This window comes from Pholis gunnellus (genome assembly GCF_910591455.1).
Source record: "Pholis gunnellus genome assembly, chromosome: 13".
NCBI classification, from domain to species: domain Eukaryota; kingdom Metazoa; phylum Chordata; class Actinopteri; order Perciformes; family Pholidae; genus Pholis; species Pholis gunnellus.
In genome coordinates this window covers 9,964,910-9,982,487 of record NC_136540.1, presented here as the reverse complement: position 1 = coordinate 9,982,487, position 17,578 = coordinate 9,964,910, and the positions used below count along the sequence as shown (strand labels likewise).

Genomic DNA, 17,578 nt, shown 5'->3' with positions numbered 1-17,578 from the left:
AGAAGAGTAGTGATGCCATCAAATCATGGTTTCTCCTCGCAGGCTTCAATTTCGCAGAGTGATGTGAAAGTAATTTGCGTGCGCGGCTGTTTGAGTTGCCCACGCGGGACCTCTAGTCTACACACGATCTCATTTGTGCTCGCGGATTTTGACATTGATTTGCCTTCATACTTAAAGTTCGACGTCCAAACAATGTGACGCAGAACTTGATTTTGTATAAGTGAGGCAATTTTTGCTGAGTAGGAAGGGGTTAATGATTATGTCATAGCACTCTCTCTCTCTCGTGAATATAATATAATTATTTAAAATAAATACAGAGACATTTCTAAATTGTTCTTAAAAAATAGACCAGATCATAACCAAATGAGTCTGACACATCGAAGACAAATGTCCATCAATGCTACCAATGTTTGCAGGACTTAAAGGGTAACTAAAAGGTTATTAAAGGGTGCTTTTCATATATTCTATATTATACCCATTATTCAAGTGAATAATGGGTACAACCTTTTTTGAAATTGGTCCAGTATTAGGAGAGAACACTGTAACTGGCAGCAGCGAAACGATCTGCGAGCGAGTTACTTTTCTGACACTGACTGGATAAGATTGTTTTCATAAGCGTCTGACAACGTTGTAAGGGAACCTACAGAGAAGTAAAACCTTTTCCCTTATCGTTTGCTTGATCCAGGTCTGTTTGTTATTGTGTCCGAATGCTGGTCTCGGTGTCTCATTGTAAAATTTGAATATCGGGCAGCAAAAGGTCACACTCTTTACTGCATTTTCCCTCTGTGGGCATAAGGGCACAGCCCCCACAGGAACTACCACCAGTCTCCTGAGCTCCTCGGCCTGGCGGCTCTTGAGCACTTTATCTGTTTACTCTGGCTCAAATAAATACGGGATGCATTGGAATCCACATGTAAATATTCAGCCAGAACACTGAACATCTTTTCAAGAGAAACTTTCTGTACTCTCACGTTTCCACTGTTGTCTTCCAGCAACACGTCCCCGAGCAAGATTTCAGAATGAGACTTCCCCTTTAGCAAGACTCTTTCTATAACGTCAGACACTTATGTTAACAATCGCTCTCTCTCACTGGCAACAAAAAAAGAAAAGCCCTTTTAGTGGACGTAAATGACGCTGGCAGCTTGCCCCAGCCGGATTACATTGCATCCTATGAGCGGCTGACATCTACATTGCTCTCGCTCAAGACTCGACCAATTTCAGAAATGATTGTCCCTTTAAGCCTTCAGTCGCTGCAGGTATGTCACACACTTGTAACTTGGGAATAGGGGAGGGACTTTGATGTCTCATTGGAGAAGTAGGACATGCTTAACTAGTTCCATGAGCCTCGAGAGACTCAGGTCTTTTCCACTGTGGTTTTACCTTTATGCCTGGCCAGGTATCTTCCCAGAACAATGATTAAACACAAGGTGACAAAGACCACCACAGCCACCACTCCTCCGATCAAGGCATGGTCAGTGCCGTGCTGCCCCAGAGCATTGGGATCTGAGGAAAGACAGAGAGAGAAACAAAGAGAGCAGATGAAGGCGCCGGTTGGTGAGGTAACGGAGTGAGGGCAGAGGAACAGCAAGACAGACGATACAAAACAGAGCAAGGAGGAAAAAGATTATTTCCACCTCGTTCCTGCTCTAACGAGCTGCTGTCATTCCTCTCTCCTTTCACATCATGCAGTCGGAACAGAGCTGCCGAGCTCTCTGAGCATAATAACATGGAGAGAGAGAGCATGAGAGATGGACACCGCATTGACACAAAGAGGAGCTACAGGCAGACACACATTCGCCCCGAAAAATGAAGGAAAAAGAGAATGAAAGAGGAACTCGGAAAAAAAAGAGGTGAATAATTCAGGATCACCCCCCACGGTGCTGCAGGAGTCCCCAACATGCAAACCAGGGCGGCAGTGGAAGACTAGTACACAGTAAATAAATCATCACACAGAAAATAAAAAGGAAAGATCAATCTTTTTCTGTGTCTTGGCGAGGATTGTTGTTAGGAAAATGAATTGGGTGTTGGAGAGTTGCTACAGGTCCCTAGCTGTTGGAAAAACTGCGGAAATGATAGCGAGCGAACGAACGAGTGAAGATGTGCCTATTCACGCCTCATGCAAAAACCCATCAAAGGTTTCCCTTGATTTAAAAAAAAAATAGCTTATTTCCTTTATTCAACTCAACTTCCTCTGTCCACAAAGTCTGGCTTGTAGGTTATTTAAGTGTAGAGGGAGGACATGGCACTGATGGTGTCCACTGTAGGCAAATGAAAAAAGTTGACAGTGACAGCGATGGGGGATATGGGTAATGGGATAGCCTGTATTATTCATATCAGTCCATGACACCTGAGAAATTAGCACTCATCTCATTATCCTCCTCCGAGTGCCAGGGCATGCCATATACCACCTTGTCACTCACTGTGTATGTATGTGGGCTCATGATAGCTAGAATATGGCAATGTCAGAGCAGGGTAAGCAGTGATAGAAAGGTGGTTTAGACATACAGCACACGTCTCGTATTGACACTGTTTCTCTTCAGTATTCTCCGTTTCTTTCGGTGTCCGCCCATGTGGCCAAATTGAACAGCTGGCTTGCTCTCGCTCCATAACTCTCCATAGCCTGAGTGACCAGGCCGTCACACTTCACCGCCTCCCAGTGGACAAACACACACACACTCATACCAGCGCACACGCTGATACACACAGACGTGCGTGGCGCGGTTTCACTGTGCTGCAGTTCTGCTTGGTCAGTGGAGCAGAGAGTAGAGGAATGTTCCCCTGGCACGGCCCAGCGGGGCGAGGACTCTGCGTTTAGTTACACACATGGTTGTGTCTCTTCACCTCTATCTGTCAGGACGGTGAGTGTTTTTTTTTTTTTTTTAACCATCATACACACACTCACTGTCCTGCTGCTGCGCTTCAGTCCGGCTGTTTCAACCCAGCGCGAGCACAAACAAGCCATGGCAGTCATATGTCTGCCTATAGAGTACTACGCAATATGCTGGTGTCATGTTCAAGAGGTTGGGCTATAAGCCTAACGCCTTGTCACTTCAAGAGCATGTTGTCTGGTCCTGCTGCTACAGGATAGCTACTGAAGTCAGTTTGTATACACTCACAGTTTCACAAATGGCTGAAAATCTGGTACGTTTCTATGGATGGTTTGATGCTTTGTGATGCCATCCAAGTCAGTTTACAGGTCTCAAGGAGGACTATTTGTGAAAAACGTTGTATAGCTTGAGTCAGCGTCGGTTAGGGCTGAAACACTTCAGGTTTGAAAATGAAAGTTGCGGAGGTGCGGAGTTAGAAGTGAGTGAGCTTACTCGACCTCTGTACTGTAGTTCGCTCCTCATTTCTCCTTGAGGCTAGCAGCTCAAGGCTACATTAGCTGCTGCTAGCATAACACACCAGAATCTCCGACTGAACTGTCAGTGGTGGAGTTGAATTGTGGGTAATGTAGGTGGGTAACGTCAAGGTCTTAACAAGGAGGAAACATTTTGAATAAATTGAATAAAAATGACAGTATCTCTGTTTTTTTCTGCAGTCATAAGAGTCCAATGCTAAATCGATTAAGGCATCTTTCAAGCCAACTGGGGGAGAGTATTTGATACAGAAGGTTAAATTTCCCGAGAAGTATTCCATCAACTGGATACTCACGAAGCAACAGAAGCCTGTGGCATAAATTCATCACAGCCTACAACGTGTAAATACAAAACATGGTTCATCTATTGCAGTCTTTTGCATTCTGGTCTGGTCCACATGGAAGGAGAAAAATACAGCAAGACACACAGAAAAAGAAAAAGATGATGGACAGGAAAAGGCAAACATTTCAGTTAGAGCAAGAATGACAAGGAGGAGAGGGATCTAGAGGGAGGGTCATACATTTAATAGGTCCAGAACACATTATCTTTTAATAAGGGCACATACATTCTTCTCTCTGCGATTTAATATGAGAGCGTGGAAGAGCAAACTCCTCTTTTAATATTTATAACACCCTCCTTGTCGCCTGGCTTTGCGAGTTGGGCTTGTTTAATATATTAAAGGGGTTCATGGCTTCTGTGAGCCACTGCTTGGCCGGACTGAACCAAAACTGTTGCTCTTAAACTGCCCCACTAACTTCTCATCTGGTCTGTTTCGCTGATCCTGGCTCCATACGGGGTTACAGTGAAAGGATATGCGATACCGAGTGGTGTTTAAGCAAACTTCTCAAATAACGTTCGCATCATCTTTGCAGTGGAAAGACTCACACAGAGAGAGAAAGGGAGAAGAGCAGAACCGCTTGTTGACAGAGTAACGTACTTCTGGTGTGATCGGTTGTAGCCAGCGTTGAGGTCAACGAGGTCCAGACCTCTGTAATTATTTCCTAAACAGACGACCATTTCTCTGCATCGGAATGACATGAAACCGCTTCAAACTGACAGTCATTAATACGACCGCTATCTTGTGGTGATAATTTCATCAGCTGATTCATGTTTTGAATGTGAAGACAATTTTAAACATCAGCAGAAATCTTTCTTTAATATGTGTCCCCACCCATGTTGAGACCAAGCCTACGCCCTTGGAGCAAAAGAACATTATCAATTCAAGTAAAAGCTCAAATATTCCATCAAGAACTCAGCTGGAGAGAATTGATGAGTCTATATAAAAAAAAACTCTGCCGACCTCCTTCCTCAATCAGGTCATCACTAGACATGACATCACAATCAGACTCTTTCAGTTCTGATTCCTGGGCTTTGGGTATCGGCCGATACCGAGTACCGATCCGATACCAGTGTTTAACTAATAAGCTATCTCTGCCTCACTGTGTCCAAATCACTGGGATCAGTCTTTTATATGTAAGGCAGCATCAGGCTTGAATTAAATATTGCTTTCATAACATAAAATGTAACAAATGAATACATAGATATAAATGTACTGCATTGAGTACCAACAGGTTTGACTTGGTTGGTTTGATTATCTGAATCTGTATTAAGAATTTACCATTAAAGTTGTCTATTAGTTCTGTCTTCACAAGATATAAACAGCTTTATCTGGTCAGTATTGCCAGATTACAAACTGAGGACATGTAACATATTTCTATTAAAAACTGCTCTGCCTTTTATCTAAAGTCATCTTTTCAATTAACAATTCATCAGATTCAGCATCCTGGAAACATATCCGTATGCAACTCAAATGGCCTTCGCCGCAGCTTAATATACACATTTCGCTCACTCTCGGTATTACATTTGTTAATAATAAAATAATCTTTCACACCATTGAGGCATCTTTTTTTGGAACACCTTTCCTCTCTATCTGAGATAGATATAGCTCTGTGAAGCAATGGTTTCAGTTGCTCGGCAGCAGCTAGCTTAAGCATAGGCTTATAGAGCTGCAGCGTCCTCGTGTCTGCGGTGTGGGTCAGGGAATCTTTGTGTGTGTGAGCATCTTTTTTTCTTTTGTAGATATGTGCAGTTAATACATTTTTAATTTGATAATCAAATTATTATAATTACTCTGAATTTGATTATTATTATTTGAAGTTGTCTCGTATCTTGTCTTGGTTTTTAATTGCGTTTGATAAACAATTTGTGTTCTTATCTTGCTCTTGACCACTTGTCAAATTGTCTGAGAGAAGAGCAAAAAAAAGAAAACATTGGTGAATCTAACAAAAATAAAAACAAGTTGTGGATAAAAACAAAATAAAAAGAAATATGTTCTTGTATAGTATTGCTTCCCGAATGAGGCCCAGTGACCGTTACCTAAGATACAGTCTGATTACCTGAAATAAACTGTGACCAAAAACTAAAACTAAATAAAACCCTGACGCCTCGCCTCGAATGGCTTAACCCTGCATGTTACATCATTTAGCGTGAAACATAAAGAGACACATATTACTCTGCATCAATCCTGCTGTAATAGTTTGTAAGTTAAAGTTAGAGACAAAATAAAGAGGAGCCTGCAAACAGAACAGAAGTTAAGAGCTGTGTCTCAATTCAGAAAGTGCCTGCAGACTTCACTTGTTCGATGAGTCAATTATGCCCAACTTTTTGGCTGAGACTGGAAATTCACCAATCTGCATCTAATGCTGGCTCAACTGCCAAGATGAAAGAGTCCCTGGAGGCTGTAGAAGAGGGCTGAAAGACACATGTGGATACACTTTTGAATGCATGCACCCATGCATGAAAGACAGCGTTAGAAAGACAGAAAAGAGGAGACGTAACCGAGACAAGTGTGTGTGTGTGTGTTTGTGTGCTTCCTGCACATTATTACTTGCTGGGTCAGAGTGGATTAATTAGATTCTGAAAACAAATTACTTCTGCTAATCATTCAATAAAGCCCACACATGGACTTGGACACTATCTTGAATATTCAACAACCTCCTTCTCTCTTCTCAGAATGAAAAGAAATTGTGGTCAGCAGGGTAACAGCATGAAGTTATAAGAAAAGCAAGATGATTAATCATACGAATTCATTAAGTTGCATCCAATAATCAATTTATCAAAGCAGCTCTATGTTCGGCAAAACCCATAACCTCTTCAAAACAGCAAGGCAGGGAGATGACCAACGACACCAATGTTACTCATTTGTGGTAACTTAATCATAAATATATTGCTGCTGCTTTTCAGATACATAAACTGCATTGTGCTGCTGGTTAGCTCGGATGAATTGCACCGTGTGAAAAAACAGCAGAACAAGAGCAGGGGAAAATAACTAGCCCACACGGCAATGAGTTGCCACAACAAGCTCAACAACCCCCCCCGAGGGAGACAAGCAGAGAAAAATGAATAAAAGGCTAAATACAACTTCATGTCAACAAATGAATATTAGACTACCTTAACTGTGTGTGTGTGTGAGCGCCTCCTGAAGATTGCTGAATGTGTCCCCTGCCATTGAGATTTAATGAATAGAAGGGCTATTACAAGTAATTCATAACACCGGCCCCAGGATCTAATGATTGCTCTTTTTCCTTTCTACACTTTGTTCCAAATTGTTGCTATAATTCTTCCCCAAAGCGAGTTAAAGTGACAGGCCATCAATAATAATTGCCCAGCAATAAGTGGAAAGACCTTTGCATTATGTTTTAATTTCTCCTGTGCTCCTCAGCTTTATGTTGGAAAGGGTGGAGAGTGGAAGAGAAAATGGAGAGAAGATGGTAGGTAGTGCTCAATATTTAACCATTTCACCCCCTCAGGGATGCGGCAACCTGAACCCAGCCTTTCTGGTTTAAGCACATGAACCAACCAGCTGTCCTGAATACTTGCCCTCAAGAATATATGTCTTTAGCTCATCCTATGGCCTAACCTGGTCCCTCCATTTAAAACAAAATCAATAGCAATGGAATAAAGCAGTTACGACTTCCTCTAAGTAATGAAAATTGTCCCCTCCCTAATTTAATTTTCACAAAAGGTTTGTCCTCGGTCTAAAGCAGCAAATAGGTGAAAGTCGGGTTAAAGACATAAAACATAACTTGTGGAGTTCAACCTTCCCCTTTAATACCTCAATAATTTGAAAGGGTAATTTCAACAGTCTGCCTAAAATGTACGTTATCAAGCATGTTATTAAAGGAATTTGAGTAATCGGTCTCGTTATCTTCAGTTGATTTTCTACTGCTGCAGGTTTTCTACTAAACTCAACTTTTTTGCCTTTTTTAAAATGTGAAATATGTGCAATTTGGTGGTGGAAGGTTTCAAAAATACCTCGCTAGTATTAGATATTTTGTATACTTGTACCGTATGCCCTTCCATTTGTACTATAGCAGCCTCTTCAGTTGAAAATCATTCCGACCACATAAAGAGCTGAACAACGGCAAACTTCTAATATTCATGCTAATTAGCATGAATATGAATATTAGCAATCAGCTATTTTGAATAAAAAAAACTGAGCACTAGACAAAGGAATTCCCAACAATTTCCTCCTCTTAGCTCACTTAGAAAGCACCTCTGACTGAGGCAAATGAACAGCTTCTGATATATATATATATATATGTTACTGTACAACATCACGTTACACAAAGGATGTCTGTTCACCAGCCACTGCTTTTAGCCCTCAACTATATGAACATATCTTAAATAAAAAATGTTCAGTACGGCTAACAGGATAAGAGGGTTCCGTTTTAATGTCTTATTCATATGCAGCTTTTCGGCCAGCGCTCACTTGAAGAGGGTGAAATCTCAAACTAATCCCGACTTTTGAACCCTAACCAATCCCTTGCTCCAATCTTTAATTCTCCTCCTAGTGTGCGGTCACTGCTATCAACTCCAAGAGAGCAAAATCCTTTGTATTTTGCTTTAGAGTACAAGCATAAAAAACATGATAGTTAGGGATTGCTGTGGTAACCTCCATTGGACCCCACTGACAGTTTAAAGCCTCACATATAGCAACCAGCCCTCTGGAATAAATGTAAGACAATTTAGCAATGTATTCCATGTTATAGTATGTGCTCTGATTAAGGTTGTTGGTACAATTCTTTACTTCCGTCTTCTGTTCCTCTCAAGGAACAACGAATGGACCAAAGAAAAGAGAACTCTTACTCTGCAAGGAGGTAGATGGGTATTATTTTAGTCTTTCTGTCCTCTCCACAGGCATAGACACTAGGCATGAATAATTGCTGTCTCCTCTGCAGTGGGCCCTTTTTCTGCGGCAATTTTAGACTACAGGGTCTGGAGTTGGCCACACGAATGCTGATTATGAGAAGTGAATAGTAAATATTTGAAACACCAAAGAAACCCTCGTGCATGATTCAACCTTTCAGCTACACAAGGTCAAAGCTAATTTGCAAGCCATGAAAGAGCATTTGGCAAATTTTAGAGAACTCAGTGATGGGGGTGGGGGGGACGTGCATGTGTGTGTGTGTGTTCGTGGGGAGGGGGGATCTGATGACATTGCATAGACCTCTGATACTTAGCGAAAGAGTTATTACAGCCATTAAGGCTGGCTGGGCCATTGAAGGTGTGTGTGTGTTGGGCATACCTGCCAGCACTTCATTAATAAAGTGAATCACAGACCGCAGTTATGCATCAGTCCTGGCATTATACAGTACGGAGGAAAAAACAGAGGAATCTCTTGCATATCTTTACACTACACCCCAAAGGTCGACAACAGTTAGTATTAAAGGCATGGATTACCGCCAAATTTAAATTACCATTAGAACCGCTGAGTCTACAGTATGAAGTATTTATTGACAAATATCCCTGAAAGCATGAATAATGCTTCCATTGGTGCATTATTGTATTGCCCACTAACACTTACTGCCACTAAGTCATGAAAAATAAACAGAAGATAAGCTATCATTGGAAAATCATATTGTAAAATAATGTCACATTAACTAACATTAACACTTTTTTGTAGATACAAAATATGAAATCTTGTAACTACTGAGAGGAAAACAAGCTATTGCTAAGTACAGGGAGAAAAAAATGTTTTCAGTCATTGCTATGTAGCAATGCTGTTTCTTTCCTAAACTAACATAATTTCCCCCACAGAAACTGTGTTTGGTTTGAAAAGAAAAATCATTTTTGCCTTTTTTAAAATGTGAAATATGTGCAATTTGGTGATGGAAGATTTCAAAAATACCGAGCTAGTATTAGATATTTTGTACTTGGTAATCAAAGTTTAGACTGTTGTTTTATTTTGTATACTTGTACCGTACGCCCTTCCATTTGTACTGTAGCAAATGTTTTCCAGCCTCTTCAGTTGAAAATCATTCCGACTATATAAAGAGCTGAACAAAGGCAAACTTCTAATATTCATGCTAATCTCCACAAAGTGTTTGTAAAAAACTATTCAATGGGTTGTTTATTAATGATGCGCAGCCATCACTTTCTTCTGAAGCTACTTGGCAAAGAGGAGTGAGCTAATATATAATCAATATCTTTATAGCCTAATAGTTGTAATTTCTCTATTGCTCATGTGTCCCGCAAAATCACGTCTGCTTTCCTGCAACACAACAGTAATGATGTGGTCACCGTCTAATATAATAGCAGGTCAATTACAACTGAGATCTTAACTCTGAAAGTCTGGGAGACAGAAGCTAGTTATACATTCCGCCTCCGCAAATATGCAAGGGTCCGCAGAGCAAATGTTGTCATCAGAGGGTGTACATGTAGGCTCTGTGCAATTGTCCATGTACCGCCAATTTGTTGCGACTCTGCGGTTTTGTGTGGATGGTGTCCGTGGCGTCGGCAGCTGTCAGATTACGAGTATGTTTGGGAGTATAATTGAGGCTTTAGCACACATAGAATATCCATGATCAAATATTTTTATCTTACATGGTTTACTGTATTCCCAACTGATTGAGTGTAATGATGGCTAAGGAGTATTGGCATTTATTGTGATTTCTTCCCCATTTAAATATCTCCAATGAATTCAACTAAAGGTTTCAGTAACGGCACGCTTAAGCTCTATATCTAAGGTGATGGAGAAAATAAGGCAGGTGGCTGCATCCCCACAGAAATCAACTTGCACACTGTAACTTAATTACACCATTGAAATCATTCATTTGACTCGGTTTCTACATTGCCATGGGGTATTTGTCATATCGTAATCTAAAATTGCTGATGTAGTTGCGGGGATATGTTAGGCCTCACGCTACAATAGGAATACAGTGAACACACAAAGCAACACTCTTGGTGTGACTTTTGCTGAATGTTACAGATCCTGTACAGGCCTAACTGATTTTCCAAATTACCAGGATCACTTTCCAGGTTTTTTAGCCTGGACAAATGAACAACGTTGAAGGGGTTAAGCTGGGAAAAGGCGATCATCCATTCAATGAAAACCAATAAACTGTACATCTACAGTGATCTTCTTTGTTTGTTTATTTTCAACACCAACTGCTTATCTCTTCTCTGTTCTTCTCTCAAACCGTTTCTTGTTTGAAGAAGCCTCAACCTCAGTTGTGACGATCATTTGCTGATGACGTGCAAGAGAGGAAAGATGCAAGACTAGTATAAAAAAGATGACGGAGCAGAGAAAGGTGCACCTAAAAGAGCTCATCAGATATATAATATGCTAATATTCTGCATAGGATGCTGTAATGCTGAACCTACACTGTGTATTTCATCTGTACAGGAAGACAACTTTATTAAAAAGACAAAACGTCAAGGGGCTGGTACAGCTCCACAGTTGTTTGCTTTCATGCAGAGCCCATCAAAAGACCTGGTAATAAATCAAGTAGACACATGAAAGCAGATAGTGTAGTATCCTGTGACTGGGGACACAGTGAAGGAGTCTGATATTTAGATTCCCTAAAGATACACTAAGAGGCTCAGCTTCTCTTGTGTCTCTGCACTACACAAACAGAAATCAGAGAAGAATAGAGACATGCTGATGAGGAATATCCAACAAGATGTGAGGAGGTGTGAGGGTAGAAGACAAGAAGTGGTTGAGAGACAAGTGAAACAAAAGCTTCGATAGGAAGCAAAGCAGCGGAGGAGAGGTAGAAAGGGAGTCGAGACTCTTGAAGGACTTTAGAGATGGAAATTTAGAGAAAGCAGAAGTGATAAGAGGAAAGTATTCTGAGTGAATGTGACTGTGAAGCCTATGAAAGTGGCAGAGAAGGTGAGCTCTGCTACATCTATAGAAAACAGACACATTAATGACAATGAAGGGAGCTGCTTGAGAGAACTGCAGAAAGAAATGCAGAGAATTTAAGACACAGAGAAGTAATCAGTGACTTGAATCTTATGCATTTATACTATTTAGTCTGAGTTCTATTTGGGGTTGAATTTTTATGTTTTACGAGAAGTACTGTGTTAAATATATGTGAAATATGTACAATAGTCTTGTAACAACTTTGTAACAACTTTAAGAATATGTATTTGCATACAGCTTTTCACAGCACATTAGTTTTAAATTGACATGTCACTCAAACACTTTGATTGACACATCACTTTACTGTAGCAGACATGGCGCTATGTCAGCATTATTGTTGGTGTCGCAGTACGAAAAAAGGCAGAATCACTAGACGAACTGCAATTCAACATAACAATTGTTCTTTCAACTTTTTCTTTCTTAGGGTGTTTGTCCAGTGGTACATTTGTTGTCTTTGGATTATTAAGGTAAATCTTAAAATAAATGATATAAATTGGACATTCACCAAGAATAAATGTTTCAGTCATACAGAAATCATTTGGGGAAATAGATTCATATTATCCCAAAGGTTTGTGACATCTATTCCATCTGTCATGCCAAAACATCCCTTTCCTCAGCCACAGTCTCCAGCTCCTCCTAAAGCATTTGAGGCTCTATATGTACAGTATATCATGTAATTCCCCCGGTATGTCTGTCTGCTCCAAGGTCTCCTCCCAGTCGGTTGTACAAAAGAGCCTCCACAGAGAGATTTCCAGTATGCATCTTGCCCAAAACAACTTAACTGCCGCCTTTAAATGCAGAGCTAGTTTAGTTGAACATGCTGGAACATCTCCAGTGGGGGGACATCTTTGTCCTCCACTGGAGGTGGGCGGGGGAATCGAAAGCTGCGTAAGAGGACAACAGAACTACATTATCAGCACTAAGCAGAGCTGCTACTTCGACTATACAGGATCGGATTGCTCATAACAGCTGTCCAAGCACTTATATTCATGTATCACCCCACAAGACACCACGGGAGACGCAATCTTAATTGTTTTTGAAGCCCACGCTTCACAACAATGGGACAGACGTGAGGTCACACTGACCACCAAAATCTAACCAGGTCATCCTTGAGTTCAAGTGGACATTTGTGCCAAATTTGAGGAAATTCCCTCCAGGCGTTCCTGAGATTTTGCGTTCCTGAGAATGGACCCGACGAATGGACAACCCGAAAACATAATGCCTCCGGCCATGGCTGTCACCGGCATGGGGGCATGAAAATGGGAACACCAACATCCATCTGTTATTCCATAGATACTGTCCCCAACCTCCAAGCCGGCAGGTCAACCATGACAGCAGAATATTCAGAAATTTCACCACCTCAGGGTGAATTCCATCAATCTGGCACTTTATAACTGCAGGGCTTTTTGACCACCTCGGTGACCTACACCATAAGGAACGGCAAGGCTTCCCCTAAGCCTTTCAACTGTGTTGACAGCATTCTCAAGTTCCTCAAATTGTTCCTTTTATCACCCAACTCAGCAGTATTTCTATCCCTGTTGAGAACATCTTTCTGGAGACCACCAGCGGGTTCTTGGGTGACCTCCTCGCTCAGACTTGGGAGGGATCGAATACTCAAACACCATGTCCCTAACCTTGTCCAAGATGCAGCAAATATTCTCTAGAGGTAAACTGGTTGTAGCTGGTATCCCTCCATGTTCTACAATAGCTTCAGCTGCTTCCTCAGCAGAAAAGTGACATTCAACCTCCATGGGTCAACGTACCTCCAACAAACCAGACCACCACACGAAAACTTTAGGGTCCAAACTGTGAGGTTTCTGAGTCAAGAGATTTATTGAAAGATGTCCTAGAGGCATTAACACTATTATGAGAAAAATGGTTTGTGTGGATGGCATTGGTTGCCTAAGGATGGAGATGATTTAATTTATACTGCACACTCACTTTAAAGTTTAAATCTATGTCATCAGCCTCTGCAAGGATGAGAGGGGCTTGAAATTGGAGAAGACATCAGTATGTTATGCCTCTCCAGCATTTCATTTTCATTCATATTCTTTTTTTCCTTTTTCAAATGTTATATGATAATTCTTTACGGGTTGTATCACACAGAAATATATTCTCAAAGAACAACAACAAGCAGTAAGATGCCTACATGATGGCTACTGTGTTATCTCTCTGAAAAGGAGCTTTTCAAGTCAGAATTCTTTCACTTTGAACACAGCATTAGGAGTCATGATGAGACATCTCCAGTGGCCAGACATTTCCAGTTGGACATGACATTTGCTTCTTTGAGGTTTCAGGGCACAGCAGTACTGAACTATTTGAAATGCCAAGGGGACAGTAGATTGTGTATTTGAACAGCTAGACTCTTTGTGAATACAATGAACGAGAGCGTCTTAGAGACTTAGGACATTTGAATAATGTCCTTAATGTAAAAACACAAAACAGGTAACTTCAAATAGACATGCATGTCATTGTCCATCAAAAAGACACACAGTTTATGTTTACAATCCTAAAGGGAGAAGAAAAATAAAAAAAAAAGGTAGACAGGAAAGAAGTTTGTCCTAGGAAGCACGTTTATCATCAGACATTTTCCAGGTTTTGGTGTCTCCAGTGTGTCCACATGAGGCATGAACACTGAAGCTTGATGGCAGAGAAACAGCTGAGAGAGAAGCAATAGGACCGAGGAAACATAAAAGTAAGAGGGAAGCGGGAATATACAGTAGCATGCTGAGGTGGCTGTGGAGATGCGTGGGGTGGTACTGTACCTCTGTTGCCAGTGACTGTGCGGTCTGAGACGTGGGAGCCTAATAGAGCGGTAGGATCTGGAGGGATGGAATGTAGGAGGGGAGTGGTGGATGGAGGCAGGGTTGTGGGGAAGTCTGGTGGGGGTGATAGACAGACACATATGTACAAAACAATACAACAACAAAACATGAATTCACATGGTGGCAGTTACATACTTTAAAAAAGTACACAAACTGGTCAACACATTATACAGTGATGGGAAACAAAAAAGGTATGATTATGAAACAATTCAAAGCATGAAAATAAAAGAGTTGAAAACACTTTTTGAAATGCAATAATGAGATACTGTTGATGCAAAGTGATGCAATACACGACATACATTAGTTTAATTGCTCATCCTTTTTGTGTGGCTTCTCATACAATTGACTTTTAATGACTTTCTTTGCGTACATTTTCCCATGAGTCATATTTAAGAAACAACACATAGGTGCTTTTGTGTAATACCTGTTCATCATTAACTGTATATAGAGCATCAAGGACAAGACATTTTCCTCAATTCCCCCAGGTGTTCTTAAGATACTGCTTTCACAAGAATGGGACGAACGCATGGAAGGACATCGGAGAAACATAATGCCTCAGGCCACGGCGGTCACTGGCGCAGAGGCAAAATTGCAATATAAGTGATGGAAGAAACATTTAGCAAATTGCCATTTTCAAGTTATGTTCAGAGTAACACACCTTTTTTTTCATCATCATTGTAATTTCATATGTTCTGTCTTTGAATATGAGGGTCATTTCTGTAGCATGAGAACAGGATTAACCCTGATTGGCTCAAGTCTGTGAGGAAAGATCCCACACTGGAAACCTCTCGACACCAAATGACAGAAGTCATTTAACAAATGATCGGTGCCAATGATGCAGCTTTGCAAGGATGATTTCGGGAGAAGGTAGCCAAGCCATCATTATCATGCTATGTTTTCTATTTCTCACCGCAGCATAATGATAACAGGGCTTCATCCAAGGCAGTGTTTCTCACTGTCACAAGTTAAAGCAACAGGAAAAATGGGACCGAAACATTCCGCGACAAAGTTAATGAGGTTACACTACCACGTTGGCTTTTATGTTTGTGCCACTCTGCTTTTTATGGTGAGCGTGAGGCTTTTAATTGGCGGTGGTACTCTTTCTCAGGGCCGACTGTCCTGCGTGTCTCTGTGACATTTCAGCCTCAGCGTGAATCACTAAGCAGCTAAGTGCATGTCGCTGGGAAAGAGGGTAGAGAGAAAGCGTCTTCTCGTTGAAGGGGAACCATTAAAAAGGTATTTTCAAAGAATTATGGCAGCAATTGTGAAAGGCTAAAAGGTGTGGTAATCACTAATGAAGGGTAGGAACAGGCTGTGTGCCATTTCAAAAGAACAGGTAATGAATAGGCCTCTTCGACCCTCCTATTTCCCCTTTTTGCGGCATAGAATTTATCAGTTTAATAACATCACTGCAATTAAGTGCATCGGTTAGTCTTGTTGTTACATTGAGCTGAAGTTTGAAGGAATTGTTAGATGCACACAGACATTGTGGCATGTTAATAGGAAGTGCAAAATTAAACTTTGAACTGTATAGAGCATCAATAAGAAATATAGGCTGATATATCTATTTGAGTGGACCAATAACATTACTTTTGTTATTTTGTTTATATTATTCGACCTTGGCGGATCCCAAATCAATATGCTGCTATAGGCTGTGTCTTCATTTAACTCTGGTAATCAGATTCAGACATGGGCATTATTCTTATCTTCACAACAGATTTGAATATGAAGGAAAACATCTCAGATATATCAGATAGTATGCATCAGTCCTGCAGTGCTGAGCTGTTTTGTGGCTTTAAATGCAAATGTGGCACTTGTGACAGTAATTATTGAACTAAATATCTTGTATTGTTATGACTGCATTTGGGATGCTTTAAAAACAAAAGTCTTCCTGCAGTAAATACAAAAATGTGAGTAAATTGATATCATTACATTTGTCTTTTCACAGTAGCATCTGGACTAGTGTGAAAACTAAAATATAGTGCGACGACAGGAATCATAATTTGTCAAGTTTTAGTTGTATAACATTTGGATTTGACCTTTCCTTACCTTGAACCTACCCATTTTAATTTAACAGAGACTTCTAAGTGCTGCTAGCTGAAGATCAAGTTGTAAGCCATTACAAAACCCTTCATTTAGAAGATGTCATTATCTTTCTCTGACATTTACATCCTTACTTTCATACATGGATCTAATAAAGCACTTGACTGTCCATGTCTTGCATTTGTGTAATGACATGGTCCAGTTCTCAGTTCTAAGAGGTTCTTGTTGGAGAAATAATGAACCTGTATTATTATGATTCTGTTCTGTATGGCCAGCAGGGGGCACTTTCACTGGTTAAAGAAAGAAATCAGTTTGTTTAGAATATTTTAGACTAAAATTTTAGATTAGAAAATTACACTACTTCTCACTTGATTTACTATCTCAGTAAATATTTTCCCAAATAGGTTATGACGTCAATCGCAAGTATTCTTCAATAAAGCATGATCATTTTGTAAATTACGGTCCCATTTAGATAAAGTAGACGATAAAGCAGCTTATGCTTTAGGGCGTGTCAACCTTGTGATAGACAAATCACGACCCCGGTGACCTATCAATCACAGCAGCAATGTGTATCCCTCCCCAGCTCAACCCTCTCGTCCAATTATGGTCACTTCTGGCTCCAAAAAACCTAGAAGGCAACGGACAAAATGACAGACTAGAAGCTTCGAAATGGTGGTCGAAAAAAACAAATCGGTACGACGTCATGGTGGCTACATCCACTTCTTTCATACAGTCTATACATATTACAAGATATTTCACGGGGAGAAAAACCGGACAAGACACTTGTGAGAAGTGATTCGGGGAGAGATGCAAGAACATGCCCGAGACAGGAATTATTTGGAATAATGCCAGTTAAAACAATTTGTACACTACAGGATATTTAATACATAGCGGCGATCTCCAAAATTTGTCAGAGAGTGTAAAATCCGGGCTAAAGTCTCGTCGCGTAAACTCGGCATTAGTCATATTTTCCATCGGCTCCACATCTGGTTAGATACAACTGTACATCTAACGAGGACAGTCATGAACCTACTAGAAAACACAGCTCTGTCAAAGCACAGCTTTCTCCCATGTTCATCAGATTAGCTCTGCTTTCAAATTAGAGAGCAAATAAAACACCCCCTAAGCGCATGTAATGATAA

General features: G+C 40.7%; 1 protein-coding gene across 2 annotated transcripts in view; it reads right to left on the bottom strand.

Annotated features, from left to right (window-relative positions):
• cadm2a (cell adhesion molecule 2a) overlaps positions 1-17,578 on the bottom strand; it is a 193,783-nt gene that overhangs the window by 7,047 nt on the left and 169,158 nt on the right. Inside the window, exons 8-9 of one of the 2 annotated variants that reach the window (XM_079171374.1) lie at positions 14,334-14,447; positions 1,381-1,503 (exon numbers count right to left, since the gene is read on the bottom strand). In XM_079171374.1, coding sequence (XP_079027500.1) covers positions 1,381-1,503; positions 14,334-14,447 — 237 coding nt within the window. The remainder of the gene's footprint in view (positions 1-1,380; positions 1,504-14,333; positions 14,448-17,578) is intronic. The other variant, XM_079171375.1, reaches the window with a different exon arrangement.